General features: G+C 43.6%; 1 protein-coding gene across 1 annotated transcript in view; it reads right to left on the bottom strand.

Annotated features, from left to right (window-relative positions):
* Positions 1–791: 791 nt before the first annotated feature.
* Positions 792–16,592, bottom strand: part of LOC107117302 (uricase-like) — a 71,995-nt gene continuing 56,194 nt past the window's right edge. Inside the window, exons 2-8 of the mRNA XM_015419395.1 lie at positions 13,434–13,652; positions 11,718–11,834; positions 10,527–10,605; positions 8,611–8,800; positions 4,773–4,896; positions 3,592–3,675; positions 792–1,632 (exon numbers count right to left, since the gene is read on the bottom strand). Of these exons, the coding sequence (XP_015274881.1) occupies positions 1,489–1,632; positions 3,592–3,675; positions 4,773–4,896; positions 8,611–8,800; positions 10,527–10,605; positions 11,718–11,834; positions 13,434–13,652 (957 nt within the window). The 3' untranslated portion in view covers positions 792–1,488. The remainder of the gene's footprint in view (positions 1,633–3,591; positions 3,676–4,772; positions 4,897–8,610; positions 8,801–10,526; positions 10,606–11,717; positions 11,835–13,433; positions 13,653–16,592) is intronic.

Consider the following 16,592-nt stretch of genomic DNA (forward strand, 5'->3'; position numbering starts at 1 on the left):
GAACACCACCTCACCAAAGAAAAGAATCCCAAACAGCCAAAGAAACCCAAAGGTGAAATGGACCTGGTACTGTCAAAAAGCAGACGAAAATTATTCTTAAAAAATAAGCAGGTTGGACATCCTCTTGAATGGTGAGGGAAGTATGTGAAATCCTTTTTCCAACCAGTCCTACTAGTGAAGGTAAAATAGATATAGAAAAAGCTGTTGGAAGCTTCTTTGGCAAGCAGGCTGTTAAGACTTGTATTGCTGATGTTACTTTGCCCTTTAAAAGCAAATGGTTAGAAGACAGGGAAAATTGCAAAGTTTCAGATAAAAGTAAGATATCTAACCAAGCCTTATAAATCTCCACCAACTTCACCCAGCTTGGCTTTGTAAAAAATGTATTCAGTGGTATGCTCTAGAGCATGCTTCCCAAATGATATGTACAAGTTATGAAAGTATTTCAGATAGGCTGTCAATTTAAGAGTCAAGAGATGGCATTACAATTCAGGTTGCAACGAATTCCTAAAATATTCACAATCCCATGACAGGTTTCTCTCAGTAATGGGCACTTGACCCTTTAGGTTAGTGCTAGAAGTTTCATGTGGGTAAAAGTTGAAATGAGATGTAACTTTTTTGCCCTCTAAGAGCCCCACACAACCATGGCAGAAAACAAATGGATGCAGTAGTACAGACAACATTCCGCTCTCTCTCCCCCAGCTGAATCTGGAAGAGGGACAATGCTGACAAAATTCTGGCATGGATGCATACAGCAAGGCATTTCTGAGATTCTTAGGTTTGCAAAAAAAAAATTTAAACTACCAATGCACGTGTAGTCTGCTTTGGAGGTCAACTCTGCTTGCTTAGAAGTAGAACACTTACTACAGAGAAGGAACTGTTCAAAAGGCTGAAGATTATTAAAGAAGATCTGAATAACACTTCAAAGGTGGTTTGCCCTGTGATCAATTATACAAAATTAAATTAGCTGTTTCCCTTTCTGCATACATCCCAAGGTTTTTAGTGGTAGAGGAACAAAATGGTTAACACTTTTCACTGCTACTGTTATGACCAATTATTAAAATTATGACCATTATACAATATGTGTAGGCAATAGTACTACCATTTCATTTGACTGCTTTAGCAGCTATAATTTAATTTGGTTTATATGGACAATTCAAAATGTGTTAAATAGGGGAAGGTCCAGATCCTCAGCTACTGTGACTCAGTGTAATGATGCGTCATTTGAAACCACAGGATCTGGCACATAAATGTCTCTGTCTCATATATCATTCTAGGTGGGCTGCGTTGAATATTCAAATTTTTCAAAAGAAGCAAAAAGAAATTCATTGAGATGTCAGCATATTATTTCCTTTATGCAATCCTTAAAAAGTTCAGTTGCATTTACATGTGGAGCTATAGTACTATGGAGAAAAGTACAGCACAATACACATGGTAATAGGTGATGGGTTATGCTAAATGTGATGTTCTGATGAGGTGGGAGCTGGCTGCTCACTTCATCATATGGTCAGACTTCCATGAAACACTGTGACGGGGTTTGCATTCCATCGGTTGCAGGGATTCTCCTTCTGAGCACTTCTTCCTACGCAATGTAGTTGCACAAGCGCCAAATGGTGTATCTTGAGGAGTGAAGACCTGCATGCAAAGAATACACATGCGAATGGTTTCGTTCCAGTTGCAGTGCACACAACTAGCTTCAAAGAAAGTCTACCCCATGTTTCTTTAAGGGTACAGTCTCACTACAGACTTCAATGAAGGGCAAACTACATGAAACTCCCAACACAGGTGACAGGTGAGCCAACCAACTTTAAAAGGATGTGGAACCAGAGGAAAGGGGCAAAATGCCAGCCCTCTACTATCACCCTTTCCACTGGCAAATGTAGGGTGGGAGGGAAGCTGGAAGCTCCTTCTCCTTCCCCCCTTGCAGAGCTCCCTTGCAGTACCAAACAAAAAAGCACTCTTTAAGGTGAGTTCCCCTACTTATGTATGTCTGCAAATCTGGTTGCGTGCCCATGACCCAAGATGTGTCAGGCATATTGTGTAGTAACGCCCTTAGTTAGCAATCATACTCTCTCCTAGGTATACCTCCATTACGGGAAGGGCTAAGAATCGCCAAGAGAACATTTCTCTTAAATAGTCATGACTCTTTTCAGGGAAGTTAATAGCAGTATAAAATTGCTTTAAGTTTATAGTAGAGAAAGGGCCCTACATAGTTCAAATTTATCATTGCTAAAACATCATGTGTTTCCATCAAGCCTTATATGTGGAGATGCTAAGCACAATGCAATAAGGGTATAGAGTCAATATTTTGCTCACTTTTCTAGTGAAATAATTGACTTTGCCTTATTTCACATGAGTGGTATAGCTATTATGCCTCTGCAGTGTTTTTCTTACCAGTAATGAAGATTTTTCAACATATACTGTAGAGTTACCAATAATACAAAATAATTGGCATCATTTCTGAGCAGGAGCCATTCCTTTCACAATGGGGAAATGCTTGGAATTTGGATGTGTATGTAGATCATACAGCAACTATGTCTGAATACAAAAACTAGGCAATAAAGTGTATGAAATCTTGAAAAGTCTAAAAGGTCTTTAAAAATTTCTAAAGCTAAAGTACTATTTCCAGCCTTTAAAAAGCTCTAAAGCTGGAGTATTCTTCCCCACCAGATACACACTCCTGTACAATCAAGTACTTTATTCTTTGCTCAGAGGAGCTTTGAACAGCCATCCTGACAGGTAATAGATCATGAGCCAGGGTAATAGATGTCCAGATTGAGGACCATTTCCAATGTATCACTTTTTTTTCCTCATGAAGGAAAATGTCAAAATACTTAACTGAAATACAAAATCCATTTTTATTTGTTCCATTTGTTTATTAAAACATCTATATCCCACCTTTCCTCTAGGTTCAAGGCGGCTTACAATAATAGTTAAAACATCTCCAGCTAAAACTAACGATAAAAATAGCAAGCCCCAAATCTCTCCCACCTCTACCTATACTTGCAAAGATCTTTAATAGGATTTTTGTGCCCTATCCTAATGGTTTTCACGTGTATTCTTTCATTTATGAATAAATGCAGTGTTAGAATAAGCATTGACATATTAAGTCCTCATCTCTCTGCCAAAGCAATGACTAAAATTTAGGCGCTAATTTGATTTCAGGGAACTGAAAATGGTAGGAGAAAACACAGAAGATAGTAGAACAAAGAAACAATGCTTGTGCCATACTAACTTCAGCTCTCTGACAAACAACTGTTAATCTCCAACTTCAAAGTGGTGCTTGACACTGGGGATGTTATCTTCAGTGCAAACCACTATTGGTTGTCTATAACTTTTATGGTTTCCCCAAAGAACACTAGGAATTGTAGCAGGGTTAAGGAGGATTCTCTGTCAGAGATTTCTAACTCTTGCTTGTAGAGCTACAGTTTCTCACGATCCCCTGGGAACAATGAATAATTCTTACACAAGTTTAAAAGATAGATGATATATAGGTCTGTCCTAAGGCTTTGTTTCTTCCTCTACCCTCTTCTACAACTCTGTAGAAATATCCTGTTATTTTGGACCAGAAATTTGAAGAGAACATTTTCTCACCTCCATGTCATTGTTCAATCCCAGCTTGTCCAGATCTGCAACACAGTAGTGGATGTTGGACATGATCACTTCAACCTCCTCAGCCTGGAAATATAAAACATGCATCATCATGAGTGATCAGCAATACAATCTTCTTTCTAAAGGATGCATTCTTTCAGGCACCCTTTACAGCTGAGGATTAAACAGACATTACAAGAAACATGGAATTGCAGCCAGCCCATGTTTCTTTGCCCCTCTTACTTGTAGTATCTAGGTAAAAGACAGCATATGATGTGCATAGTGGAGCCCCGTTCCCATGTGAAAAGAAGAGTTGGTTTTTATACCACGTTTTTCTCTGCCCAAAGGAGTCTCAAAGTGTCTTGCAATCACCTTCCCTTCCTCTCTTGACGGCAGGCACCTTGTGAGGTAGGTGGGGCTGAAAGAGCTCTGAAAGAACTTTGACTGGCCCAGGGTCACCCACAGCAGGCTGCATGTGGAGAAGTGGGGAATCAAACCCGGTTCTCCAGATTAGAGTCCACTGCTCTTAACCACTACACCATGCTGGCTCTATCTCATCACTGGTTGTCCACTGTGAAGGCAGAGCAATCAACAGTATGAAAATGTCACATCACAAATTGTTTTTACCTAGCCATTATGAAAAAGAGATGTGGTGTGGCAACAGCACAGTGGCTTAGATCTAAGTGTTTCCACAGAATTTCTCACATTCCCCATCTCATTGCAGCCCAATGTGCCCCCCCCCCCCAAGGAACAACATGTCAGGAGGCATTTGTAAAATGTTAAGGTACCACAGGACTCTACTTTTGTTTTCCCTAAAACAGACTAGGCACGATTATGGACATGATCACAAATCTAGTTTAGGGCTAACATGCATAGGGATAGAACATGTGCTTTCTGCCTTGTAGGTACAAGGCTTAATCCTTGGCATTTTCAGTTATATGATCTCAAGAAAAGGAAGGACACTGCCTATGTCCTTTAGAGAGTTTCCACCAGCCAGAGCAGACATTACTGACCTAGATGGACAAATGGTCTGATCGCATTACATAGCATCACATGTTTGTGCTCATGTTCAGTTCTTTGCAAACTCTGGAATAATCCTCAGTTTACAATTGTATCAATACTGTATTCCAATAATGTGTTTACATTTAAAGCATACATTTAAAGGCAGGAATAATGATACTGACTTGTGGAATCCTCTCCAGGATGTACGTCTGAATACGGTTGACAGTCCTCTGGTAAGAAGGTGAGTAATGGCCTGTTTCAGGTGGTCCAGCAAAGGCATCTAGGACAGCTTCATGGGCAGTTCTCCTTCAAAGAAATACATAATAATCAGACACTGTACAATAATCATTTTGTCTGCATGTTGGTCTGCAGCCTAACAGCTGCATCTGAGTCCTGTAGCACTTTAGACACCAACAAGATTTTGGGGGCACGGGTTTTCATGAGTCAAAGTTCCTTTTGTCTGATGAAGGGAGCTTTGACTCTTGAAAGCTTATATTCCTGAAAACTTGCTACTGGACTCAGCTCTGGCTGTTCTAGCAAACTACATTAAATTTCGAGAGGAACCAGAACCTTTACTAAAGGGTGTTAAATAGAGGCTACGGAGGCACTGAGGCTGCTAGTGCACCATGGTGCAGGTGTGTGGCTGCTGGATGGTTAGCAGCACTTAGAATGCACCAGGGGTCATTTCGTAGAAAAAGAGCTAGGGGGACTCATTAGCATAACTCATTAGCATATGCCACACCCCCTGACATCACCGGAAGTGTGTCCTCCCCACAGCCGGCGGCGACCTCCAGCGGGCACCAGCAGGGAGCTCCAAGCCCCGCCCTTCCGCACCTCACCCGGGGGGATGGCGTCCCCCCGCGTCCCCCCCCCAAATGACCCCTGGAATGCACACAGGTGATCACATCACTGGCAAGCATCAGGTGCTGCTATTGTCTAAGCAGCCGTGTGACTGTGCAGTACAGCAATGGTGGCTTTGCTGCCTCCTCTTGATGGTTTCAAGGTAGGGTTGCCAGATGCCTTCCTCTTGGCAGTGGGGGGATTGGGGGTGAGCATTTCAAGGGTGGGTGGGGACCTCACCGATGGCACTTCCGGAAGTGACATTGGCAACGTCCGGGTGATGCTCTACTTTCTGGGTAAAACTTTATGGTAAAAAGAGCTACAAACCGTAGAGTTTTGCCCAAAAAGTAGAGCGCCGCTGATGTCGCCAACATGATGATGTCACTTCTTGAATGTCAGTGATGTCATGTGGGGATGTCTGTTTGGGGGTGGGGCTCCCCCACTGGTCAGCTGGCCGGTGGCAGGCCAGAGCCCACAAAAGTGTGGGATCCCCCGCCCCCACCTGGGGACTGGCAAGCCTATCTCCAGGAAGAATGCTGGACCCCCCTCTGAATTCAGCAGAAGGTGGTGGTGGGAGCTGGTCCACCAGTGAACCACCACATGGGCTGTTACAACAGGTCTTGAATGTTTTCCTCCCTCCTTCTGTACCGCCCTCAGCTGTGCACGGTTGAGGACGTAATAACTGGGAAGTGATTTTTCACACTGTATTCAGGAAAGCAAGAGAGAGGAAATAGTTTTGTATGACATGCATGTATCTGCTTGAGAAATGTTTTCCGTATGATCATATTAAGCATGTCAAGTGGGGCCTAGTGATGGTCTAGGAGTGCCTTATATCCCAGTATAACTGAAACTCTGTGTATGTGTGGACTTCATCAGTCCCTTGGATGGAAAAACCACTGGGAGCCCTGATAAGAGCATGTTATAATACACAGCAATGGTGGCTTTCCTGCCTCCTCTAGATGGTTTCCAGGTAGGGTTGCCCTATGCCTTCCTCCTGGTGGTGGGGGGCTTGGGGTGGGCATTCCAGGGGTGAGTGGGGACCTCACCGATGTCACTTCCAGAGCCCTGATAAGAGCATGTTATAATACACAGTGTTTTATCGGGAGTGGAAAGTGAAGTTAACATCCATGTGGTAGGTCAATAGTCATGGTGCCGTTTGTCCCTTAAAAATGTGATGGTGAAAAAAAATCTGAGTAGTTAGGTACTTCCATATCAAAGTTGTACAGTGGAAGAGTGCAGAGATACCAAAGATTTCAAAAGCTTCACAAAGTAGAATTGCTGCCACTTTTACATAAATTGTGGCTAGACATGTAATCCCTTGCAAGAGGACTGTAAAGCAAGGAAGTGTCCACTTTTGAAAGAACTAAACAACAACCAGGTTCACCAAATCATGTGGGCATGAGGGGAATTTTGTTGCCAGTCATAAATTCAACAGCTGCCTGTGATAGTTGCACAGCTACACTGCACACAACAACTGCAACAGCATTAAGAAAAGGAAAAAAAAGACTACAACAACGAAGACTCCGCCATAGGGTGCCTGCTAGGTTAGTCACCTCCCCATTGTATGTGGGTGGCCTTAGATTAGGAATGGTATTAACTCTATGATGTAAACCGCTCAGAGCCCTTAGGGGGTGAGTGGTATATAAATCGAAGGAATAAATAAATAAATTAATTAATTAATGTGGCATCTGGAAGGAAATATTTTGCATTGTCCCTTGAACAAAGTACTCCAGGAAGCAGTCCCCTGCAACAAACATGTGGTATTCATAACAAAAAGAAGACAAACAGATGTTGATTGCACAAAAATTATATAGGAGACCCTTAGGAGGGATCAATCATTTTCATAAATAGCAATGTTTTTAGGATTTGCAGCTTTCCAACAGAAAAAGCTTGTCTGCACATTTATATATATGAATTAGTTTAAATAAATACAAATTTAAAACACTGAACAATGCTAAGGCTGAGCTCTAAAGAAAGCAAGTTAAAAGGCCAGTTTAAGATAACATCCCTAGAAGCTTTAGGCTGATCCTGCATTGCACAGGGGGTTGGACTAGGTGCCCTGTATGGCCCCTTCCAGCTCCATGATTCTATGAAGCAGCATGCAGTCAACCACAGTGAACTCCACAAGAAGTCATGTTGATAAAGCCTCTCATAGCTACAGCTCTCTGATTAAACACCTTCCTTATCCCTATCCACTACTACTTATCAATATGCTTTTTATCCTGTTGTATATTGAACTGTTCCCTTACTGTGGATAATTTTTAGTTATTTATTTACAGCATTTATACTCCATCATTCTTCCCAGTGGAGATCTAAAGCAGCTCACATTGTTCTCCTCACCTATATGTCATCCTCATAACAATCTTCTCTAACGTGAACCCAAGATGGCTTCCCTTTTATCCTCACAACAGTCCTATGAGGTAGGTTCAGCTGAGAGTCTGTGACTAGCCCAAGGTGACCCAGGGAGCTTCCAAGGCAGAATGGGGATTCAAACCAGGGTCTCCCAGATCCCAGTCCAATACTCTAACCACTATACCACACTAGATCTCATGGGTATGTAATTGTGCCATATGTGTTGTGTTCAGTTCTGGTCACCGTATCTCAAAAAGGATATTGCAGAGATGGAAAAGGGGCAGAAGAGGGCAATCAAAGTAAATAAAGGGTTGAAACCCCTTTCCTATGAGGAAAGGCTCGAGATCCTGCAATAACAAAGGTTTATAAAATTATTCATGAGGCGGGAAAATGGATAAAGAGAACTGTTCTCCCTCTCACCTAATAGTAGCACTCAGGGGCAACCAATGATGTCGATGGGGAACAGGTTAGGGACAGACTAAAGGAAATACTTCTTTACTCAAAGAGTGATTACGTTGTAGAATTCACTGCCAATGGAGGTAGTTATTATGGCCATGAGCATAGATGGCTTTAAGAGGTATTAGATTCATGGAGGATAGATCCATCAGTGGTTCCTTAGTCACGGTGACTAAAGAAAAGCTTCATATTCAGAGACAGTAAACCTCTGAATATCAGTACTAGTAGGCAGCATCTGGGGAAGGCCTTGGCCTTTATGTCCTGTCTGTTGACCCTCTAGGACAACCGATGGCCTCTGTGAGAAACAGATGCTGGACTTAGATGGACCACTGGTTTGATCCAGCAAAGAGGTCCCATAGGCTTTTACTGTACCAGAGGCAGTCATAGTCCAAGCATCCTGTGCAGTCACCATAGCACCACTTGATCAGCGATTCTACTGACAACACCCGTTCTCTCCTGTCTGGGAGTGTGGTGTATTTATCCTTGAAGAAGTCTGCAAAGCCTGATTGGGTTGTCTTCATAATTTTCAGATCCTTAATGCCAGAGAAAACATTTGGAGAACCTATAATCCAAAATATAAGAAACAAAAAAAAACCCTTATTGCAAAGAAATTATTTCAGATGAGCAAGGGTGTGCTGGAGTGCAATGATACATGCAAGTAAATTACATTTCTGAGATTCCTCAGGATCCTAATTTGCTTTCATATTGGTTTGTTCTGCTTGTAATTTCTGTCACAGACACGTCTCACCAAACCTGTAACAAAGCAGCAGAGGATTTTGAAGGAAGTTTGCTTGACAGATTTAGCAAGGTGTATTTTAATTCACTTGCACAGGAGCAGAGGTCTTGCAAGTAGCTCTACTTTGGCCCCGTTCATACGAGCCCATTTGGGCCGGGAGTGGGACGGAACGGGGGCGGAGCAAACGGGCGCGATCCCACCTCAACATCTGGGGAGCTGCCGTCTCCGTCCCCGATCCGTCCCGAATGGCGATACCGTGCAGTAAAAAACAACCACCTCTCTAGGTGGTTGCAAGCGTCTGGAGCGGCCCAAGCCGGGCCGTGGGATCGGCGGAGCGTCCACTCCCATCGGGCGCGTCTGATCGTGCCGGGGAGAGGAGGCGCTGCGGCCAGGGGATCCGTGGGATCCCGGCCGCAGCATCTCAACGTTGGAGCGGCTCTATTTAGCCGCGCTTGCCTCGTGGTTTCCCTGCCATGTGGCAGGGGCCTTTGATTCAGCAGCTCATTGTGCAAGATGATGCTTTGCAGTGTTCTTGTCCTTGTTCAACTCAGAGCTCATTTCAGATTAAATTTTTAGTCCAGTGGCACCTTTAAGACCAACAAAGTTTTATTCACAGTAAAAGCTTTTGTGTGCAAGCACACAGTCTCAGAATTTAAAGGTGCCGCTGGACTCAAACTTTGTTCTGTTGCTTCAGACCAACACGGCTACCCCACCTGAATCTATCTCATTTCAGATTATTACAGTAACAATGTGATGGTCAGCAACAATGAGCCTCCCCATCAGTTTGCTAACACCTGCATTTTTCTTCCTGTGTTTCAGATATTTATCTCTTTATTTTATCAATGTATGTCCTGCTATTTTGGCCTCTTAGGGTTCTCAAGGAGGTTTGTACTATTTTAAAACAAAAATGACAAAGATTACAGAAATTACTTAACTGAAATAATGTAGTTAAATTATCTGACTTCTAGATTTACCTCCAAAGGCATGGAAGTTTAAATACTTCCAAAGAACCACAAGGATTGTGCTGTCTTTTGTCAGGAGCCTGAATGAACTAGATAAAGATCGTCTTAGCTTCTTTGTTTCCTCTCTACCAAAGAGGGGTTGTGATAACAAGTAGGTCATACACTGCAAACGATGGGGACTAAAGTGGAAAAACTATAGTGAGAACCACTAAAGTACAGGGGCTATTGGACAAGGCCTGGGTAGACCTGTGCTTAAATCACAGCTTCAGCCATGAAGCTCACTGGGTGACCTTGGACCAGCCAAAATCTCTCAGCCTGACCAGGAGGTAAACATGTATGGTAAAACCCCTATCTATACCAATCAGAAGGTAGAATAGGATAGAAACACAATAAGCAATTCTGGATTCTGGATTGTTTTCTCACCTCAGCAAGGGTTAAAATGGATCTCTCTAATATTTGCAGACCAAAATAGACACCACTCCTCTTTCTCTTTTTTACAGTAAATCCTTGAACAACTCCCACTGTTCCTACTTCTGTTCTCTTGGGAAAAGATTAAGATATTATGGACAGAATAATAGTTATTGTCTTACCGTTCAAATTCCGTTCCACTTCACAAAAGCGAACTCCTTCAGAACTGTAGAGAAAAGCATGGGCATGTGGGACACCATCCTAGAGATTACGAAGGAAAAACAAATGTTGTAAATAAAACCGCTGCGTCTTTTGCTGAAGCTTCTAAAATGACAAACTAAGTGACAAAGTATCAGCAGGCAAACGTAATATGAAATATTGAAGACTCAGTCCAGGGCTTCACCAGCTTCACTCCCTCCATTCCCACTGATTCCCGTCCTCCATCAGCCTCTTTCAGAGAGCTGCATTGCATAGGGCACAGACTAGTTTGTGCCCCCAGACTGCGGGTTCCAGTCTTTATGGGGGGGGGAGGCTTCCTTGGCTATACCCATTCGTATGAAAGAACCACACACACAACCGATTCGGAAAATATGTGGGTAAATTGGCCACAACTTTATTGGCTACTGCCATAAGAAGCATTGGCACAGCATGGGCCGCATCGGATCCCCTGCATCAGCTGGCCCCTCAGCAAGCCGATGTACCCGTCACCAGCCAGCCAGCCAGCCTGGGTAGCGACCCATGGAATGGCAGGTTGCTGGAGCCCACACAGATGACTGCCCCTTCATATTCTCCCCTGCCATCTGGTTGTGAGGGTACCCACTGTTAGTCCTTGAGCAAGTATGCTCCATTTTGTTCCTCACACCAAGACCCAATGAGGGGGTCCCCATATCCAGGAAATGGTGTGTGGGCCAAATTCTGTAAATGGATCCGGTCCCATGCTGTTACTGCTAAAGTTGTGACAAGAAATATAGCAGAAGGATGAACATCTTAAGGTAAAACAAAGTTGTAACAAGAAATATTAAGGAAATACATCACAAGGTAAACCATAACCCCTCCTATTTAATTGTGGACCACTATTCAGATGAGCCACGTGCTCCTACCCTCACATGTAGGGGCAGGATGGGTTGGTGATCTGGTCTGTGGCCTGAACAAAGACTGGGGGCATATGGCCAGTGGCTGGCCCCTTTACCCCAGCCCTCCTCCCCAGCCACCCTGGCGCCCTGCCATTGGCTCAAGGCGAGGGCCAGGGGTATTTTCCCTGCCGTCAGCCACCCATCTCACCCAGCCTCCGGAAAGCTCTCCCCCCCGCCTGGCCCCGCAAAATGCGGGCTGTGCTGGATTCGGGCCCTTTCGGCTTTGTAAGATCAGTGTACCTTTTCCAGGCGTTGCCATGGTACCTCTTGGATAAAGACATTGCAGTATATCACATGGCAATATTGTGTGAGGAAGTGCTCACACAGATCGAGGCCAAAGTCCTCTATTGTTCTGATCTAGTGAGAGAAAAGATGTGTTCAGTATAATCCATTCCTACATTGAGATATGGATTTAGAAAAAGTACTGTATCATACGATATGGTCAGGTTTTGATTAAATGAAACTTCCTGGTCATTACTAATCATAATCTTGATTAAACCAAATGCTCTTAATACTCCATGGCAAGAGGGTCTACAGTTTAATTACAAGCAGATGAATGTAAAAGTTCTAACTGGGATCGAGAGCATTGCTTATATTTGTACAAGATGCTTGGAGTAATCTAATGGAATTTTTTGTCATCTTTGAACAGCTAATCACTACATTCTATCATAAAATTCCTTTTGAAATTTCTCTCATTTTATAGTTTACAGCTGCTGTGGAGTGCTTGTTTAAGGAAAACAAGACTAAAGGTCCTGTGAGCTCACATACCTAGTGCCATGGTTCTTTGAATCCTAGTCCACAGTACAACCCCCCCCCTTCACTCAATTTCTTATGTGTTATGCCATGAAAGAGAGAGAAAGAGTGGCTCCTAATTTATCTGCTACATATTATGCATTTTATTTTGATTAATCAAAAATCTGCTGTAAAATTTATGTGGCATTGAAAACATGCATTTATTTGTTAGTGAAAATCCATTAAAGGTTTTTAAAATTATATTTTAAAATTATTCAATAAGAAGAATTAAGGTTTTTTTAAAAAAAGATTTCCCAAAACTTCCATGCTCCTGATTATTTTTAAAAATCCAAAATCACCTTCCAGATGTGTGTGAACTGAAGTGAGATAAAAATCTATTGAAGAACAATATTCTCAAACTTGAATTGCTGTTTGTCCATATCAAAATGGTAACATTTGGGTGATTTGACTTTTTCTTTTATTACTGCTTGTAAATGCTTGAGAACTATAGCAAATTTTATTTTCCAGTCTTAACTGACAGATGTTTAAGACGAAAATCATAAGCTAGCAATCCTCCCTGAGGCTCCATCCATAAATTACAAAGTCTTTGTGTTTGTTGAAGAACATCACAAGGGCATTGCATCATATGTGCAATGGGAGTTTTGTGCCTTCCAGACACTCACCTGCTCTTTTCTATTTGTGACCAAAGCAGGCAGAGAAAAGTAGTTTTCACCTCTCTCCCCCACCCCCCATGGAGTAACTATTGGCTTTATTGTAAAACTTATATGTAGCTCCCTGAATAATATGATTTTTACAAAGGAGCCAATAGCGGGTCCATGGAATAATTTGAGAATGTAAAAACAGAAGGGTAAGGAGAAGCTAATTCTTCTTGTTGTTCCTCAACAAACTCAAGAACTTTCTAATGTGTAGATGAAGTTTTAGAGAGAAGTTTTAAAGAACATTTCTGTCATTCTTTGGGAAAGTATTTTTGTTTGCATCATAGTAAATCTGTCATGTAGTTGCATCATACTCCCAGGTCACCGATTTGCTGGCATGATACATATGAAAACATAGCTGTGGTTAAAGCTTGCCTCCCCCACCCCATTGGTCTCAAACATTTGGGGGGGGGGCGAGAACTGATTTGCTAATTGACAGGAAGTACATCAGTACAAACCATAAAGACAATGTCAATACAGGGCCAAACATAGTCACATAAAAACATACCCCACGGCATTTTGCAAAAGCCTGGATTGTATTCTTGATGGTGTCTGTGGGGATGACACACGAATTGTCACTATTTACATATTCATTGACATTATTCAGTCTTATATGTAAAGAGACTTCCAGTTCTTTGATGCAGTGTATCTTGCCCTCTCGACGAACGTATAGGAGCCTCACTGCATTCTTTCCATATTCAGAATTCACATATTCCAGATCCTTAGACTGTAATGGAAACAAAAAACAGGTTCCCCCAACAAATGTTGTTAAAAATATAAGGCATAAGATATATGAGGTGGGACAAATCTCTGAGTCCATGTTCATAGATGGTTAGAATCTGATTATTGTTTTACTAAGAACATATAGGCCCCTTTCACATTACCATTCTAAACTGGTTGTTATCTATTGTTGGCCCATTTCCAAATAAAGCAATACAGGATGGGGGTTTCATGTAGTGAATTTTATTCTGTCAGTGAGCCATCTCTGAAGCGATTTCAAACAGAGCTCCTGAGACATATTTCCAAGAGCTCTGGATAAGTGAGAAACCACTCTTTTTTCATCACACTTCTTTTCCACTCCATTTTCTGTCACCTAACTATTTTTTGTCACCTATTAAGTTGCAAGCACCATCAGTGCAAGGCACTGTATCTATATGGCATGAGTGGTGGCACAGGGGATTTATCCCCTGGTTAAACAACTGAGCTGAACAGGACTGCTGTCAATTCGAGCCCCGCACTGGTGTGAGCTACCAGTCCTTGTCCCCAGCTCGCCATCCACCCAGCGGTTCAAAAGCTTCGGCGAATAGATAAAATGGGTACCACTCCTTATAGAGGGTGACCACACTAAAACCCTCCCCGGTGGGGGTTGTGTTAGCTGATCGGAGGGTCTGCGCGTCAGATCCGAAAGCCAAGAGCAGCGAAGAAAAGCCTGCAATAGGCCATTCGGCCAGTCAGTGGCAGTGGTGCGCTGCAACTGAGAAAATGCTGACGACATCAAGCGACGCCGAAAGGAATGCTGCCGGAACACGTCTGGACCTTACAGCTGACCAAACTCTGTCGACTGCGAAAATGTGTGTGATTTAAATTATATATGTTGTCCTCCCTTACCCCCAGCATTGTTAGTCCCACGTAAAATTCATGAGTAACTAAATCACTCAGAGCCGGCAGCTCTGCATGGATTGAGCGATCAATAAATGGAAAGATTATAGAATAAATGGAAAGATTATTATTATAGAGTCAGCATGAGAAGAGAGGCTGTGATGCCGAGGCAGAGCACTGGTTTATGGGCAAAATGTCCCAAATATCCGTTTGAAGGTACAGGCTTCTCCCACCTTTATGAGTTCTCCAAACTTACTACCACACTCTTGAGTATCATTACCCAGTCAGAATTTACTCACATCTTTTGTTATCCTCTCTTGTCAGTCAGGTTTAATGTGCTGTACACATGCATGTTTCTAAAACATTCTTCACAGGCCAGACCACTTTGTAAACACTGGCTTCAGCCATTAAGTGTATATCACAAAATTTGTTCTTTGGTGAGGCAACCTGGTCAAATAGCATGTGAAAGCTTAACCTGATTAGGTAATTGTTATGTATTAGGACTGGAATATTCCTGGACTATCTACCAGAGACTGGCTGAGCTTGAAGCTCTAGAACAATAGCCCACCAGGAATCTGGAAGTGACCAATGAGAAACTAATGTTATGTAAATAGCCTATTGTTCGGAGTTGGGTGTGGTTTTTGCATGCTGTTTAAACAGGGCTCTTGCCCTGGTGTTTTAGTCTTGTTTCTGAAATCACTTAACAAAGTAGAGCTGTTCACTGCAATGCATCTTGAACCCAGTATTTAATACTGGCGATGGAGGTGGGATCCTGTTGAGTGAGACTGGAGCCCATCTGCACTGCACTGTGCACCGAGCTCCAGTGCCACATGCATCGTACCGCAACTGGGACCATGGCTGCCGCTCCAGGACACTTTGATGCACTTGACACCACTGCAGAGGACTGGGACTCCTATATTTCTTGCTTCAAGTTCTTCCTCAAGTCCTCCGTGATCACCGAGGCCAAGAAGAAGCTTGCCACTTTCTTTCGGGTCTGCGGCCGCTCAACATTCGAGCTTGCCTGATAGCTGCTGGCTCCAGTGGAGCTACGAGCCACTCCATATCAGATGATTATAGACTGGCTGCAGGAGCACTTCACGCCGATGGCCTCCATCATTGCGGCCTGCCACATGTTCTACACGAAGAACCAGGCAACAGGTGAGTTGATCATGGCCTATGTTATGGCCCTCTAGTGTGCTGCCCGACACTGCAACTTCCATGACATGGAGGAAGAACTCCGTGACCAGCTGGTGTGCGGAATTGGGGATGAGTGGATCCAAAGGCAGCTCATTGCCAAGCAGGACCCCATGTTCAAGGTTGCGTTTGAAGAAGCCCTCTTCCCAGAAGCCGCCAAACAGTTCACCACAGAGGTCTACCAAGCTCTGAGCCTACCAGCTTCACAGAGGCCTGACACCGCAGCCCATCACGTGGACACCTCTGACGAGGACGAGGAGGTCCTGAAAATACATCGCCCAGCCCACCACGGCACTAGCACTCCCGCCACAGCTCGCGTTGGTGAATCCACCACCTTGACACCATGCGCCAGCTGCAGGGAGCCCCATGAGTGGAAATACTGCAGTTTCCGAGACACTCGTGTCAGAGCTGCAGAAAGGTCGGCCATATTACCCACACCTGCTGTTCCAAGGGAACCCGGAGGTGACAGTCCGGACCATCGGGAGTCTCCACACGACATGGAACTGCACTCCACCATTGTCCAGCATCACCAGGTACTGCAGTTGCCCCAGGACACGCCCGATAAAAGTAAAGTGACTGTTCTAATCGAGGGAGCACCATGCACAATGGAGCTAGACACAGGGTCCTCCATAATCTTGGAGGACACCCTCCGTAGGCTCTGCCCTAAAGTGGGTCCTCGCCTTAGCCTGGCTGGTTTCACCGTACAGGACTTCCAACAGAATGAAGTGGCAGTGAAAGGGGTGGTACAGTACTGGAATTTTGAAGGACTCTTGGACTTGGGGTAGTAGGGGGGCATTGCACAAGTTTACTAGGATTAACATGGTTCGAGCCCCTGGGGTTCTGAGTTACAGGGGTACACCAAGTTACCCGAGAA

This window comes from Gekko japonicus, unplaced genomic scaffold, assembly GCF_001447785.1.
Source record: "Gekko japonicus isolate JY-2015 unplaced genomic scaffold, Gekko_japonicus_V1.1 scaffold494, whole genome shotgun sequence".
In the NCBI taxonomy this organism is placed as follows: Eukaryota; Metazoa; Chordata; class Lepidosauria; order Squamata; family Gekkonidae; genus Gekko; species Gekko japonicus.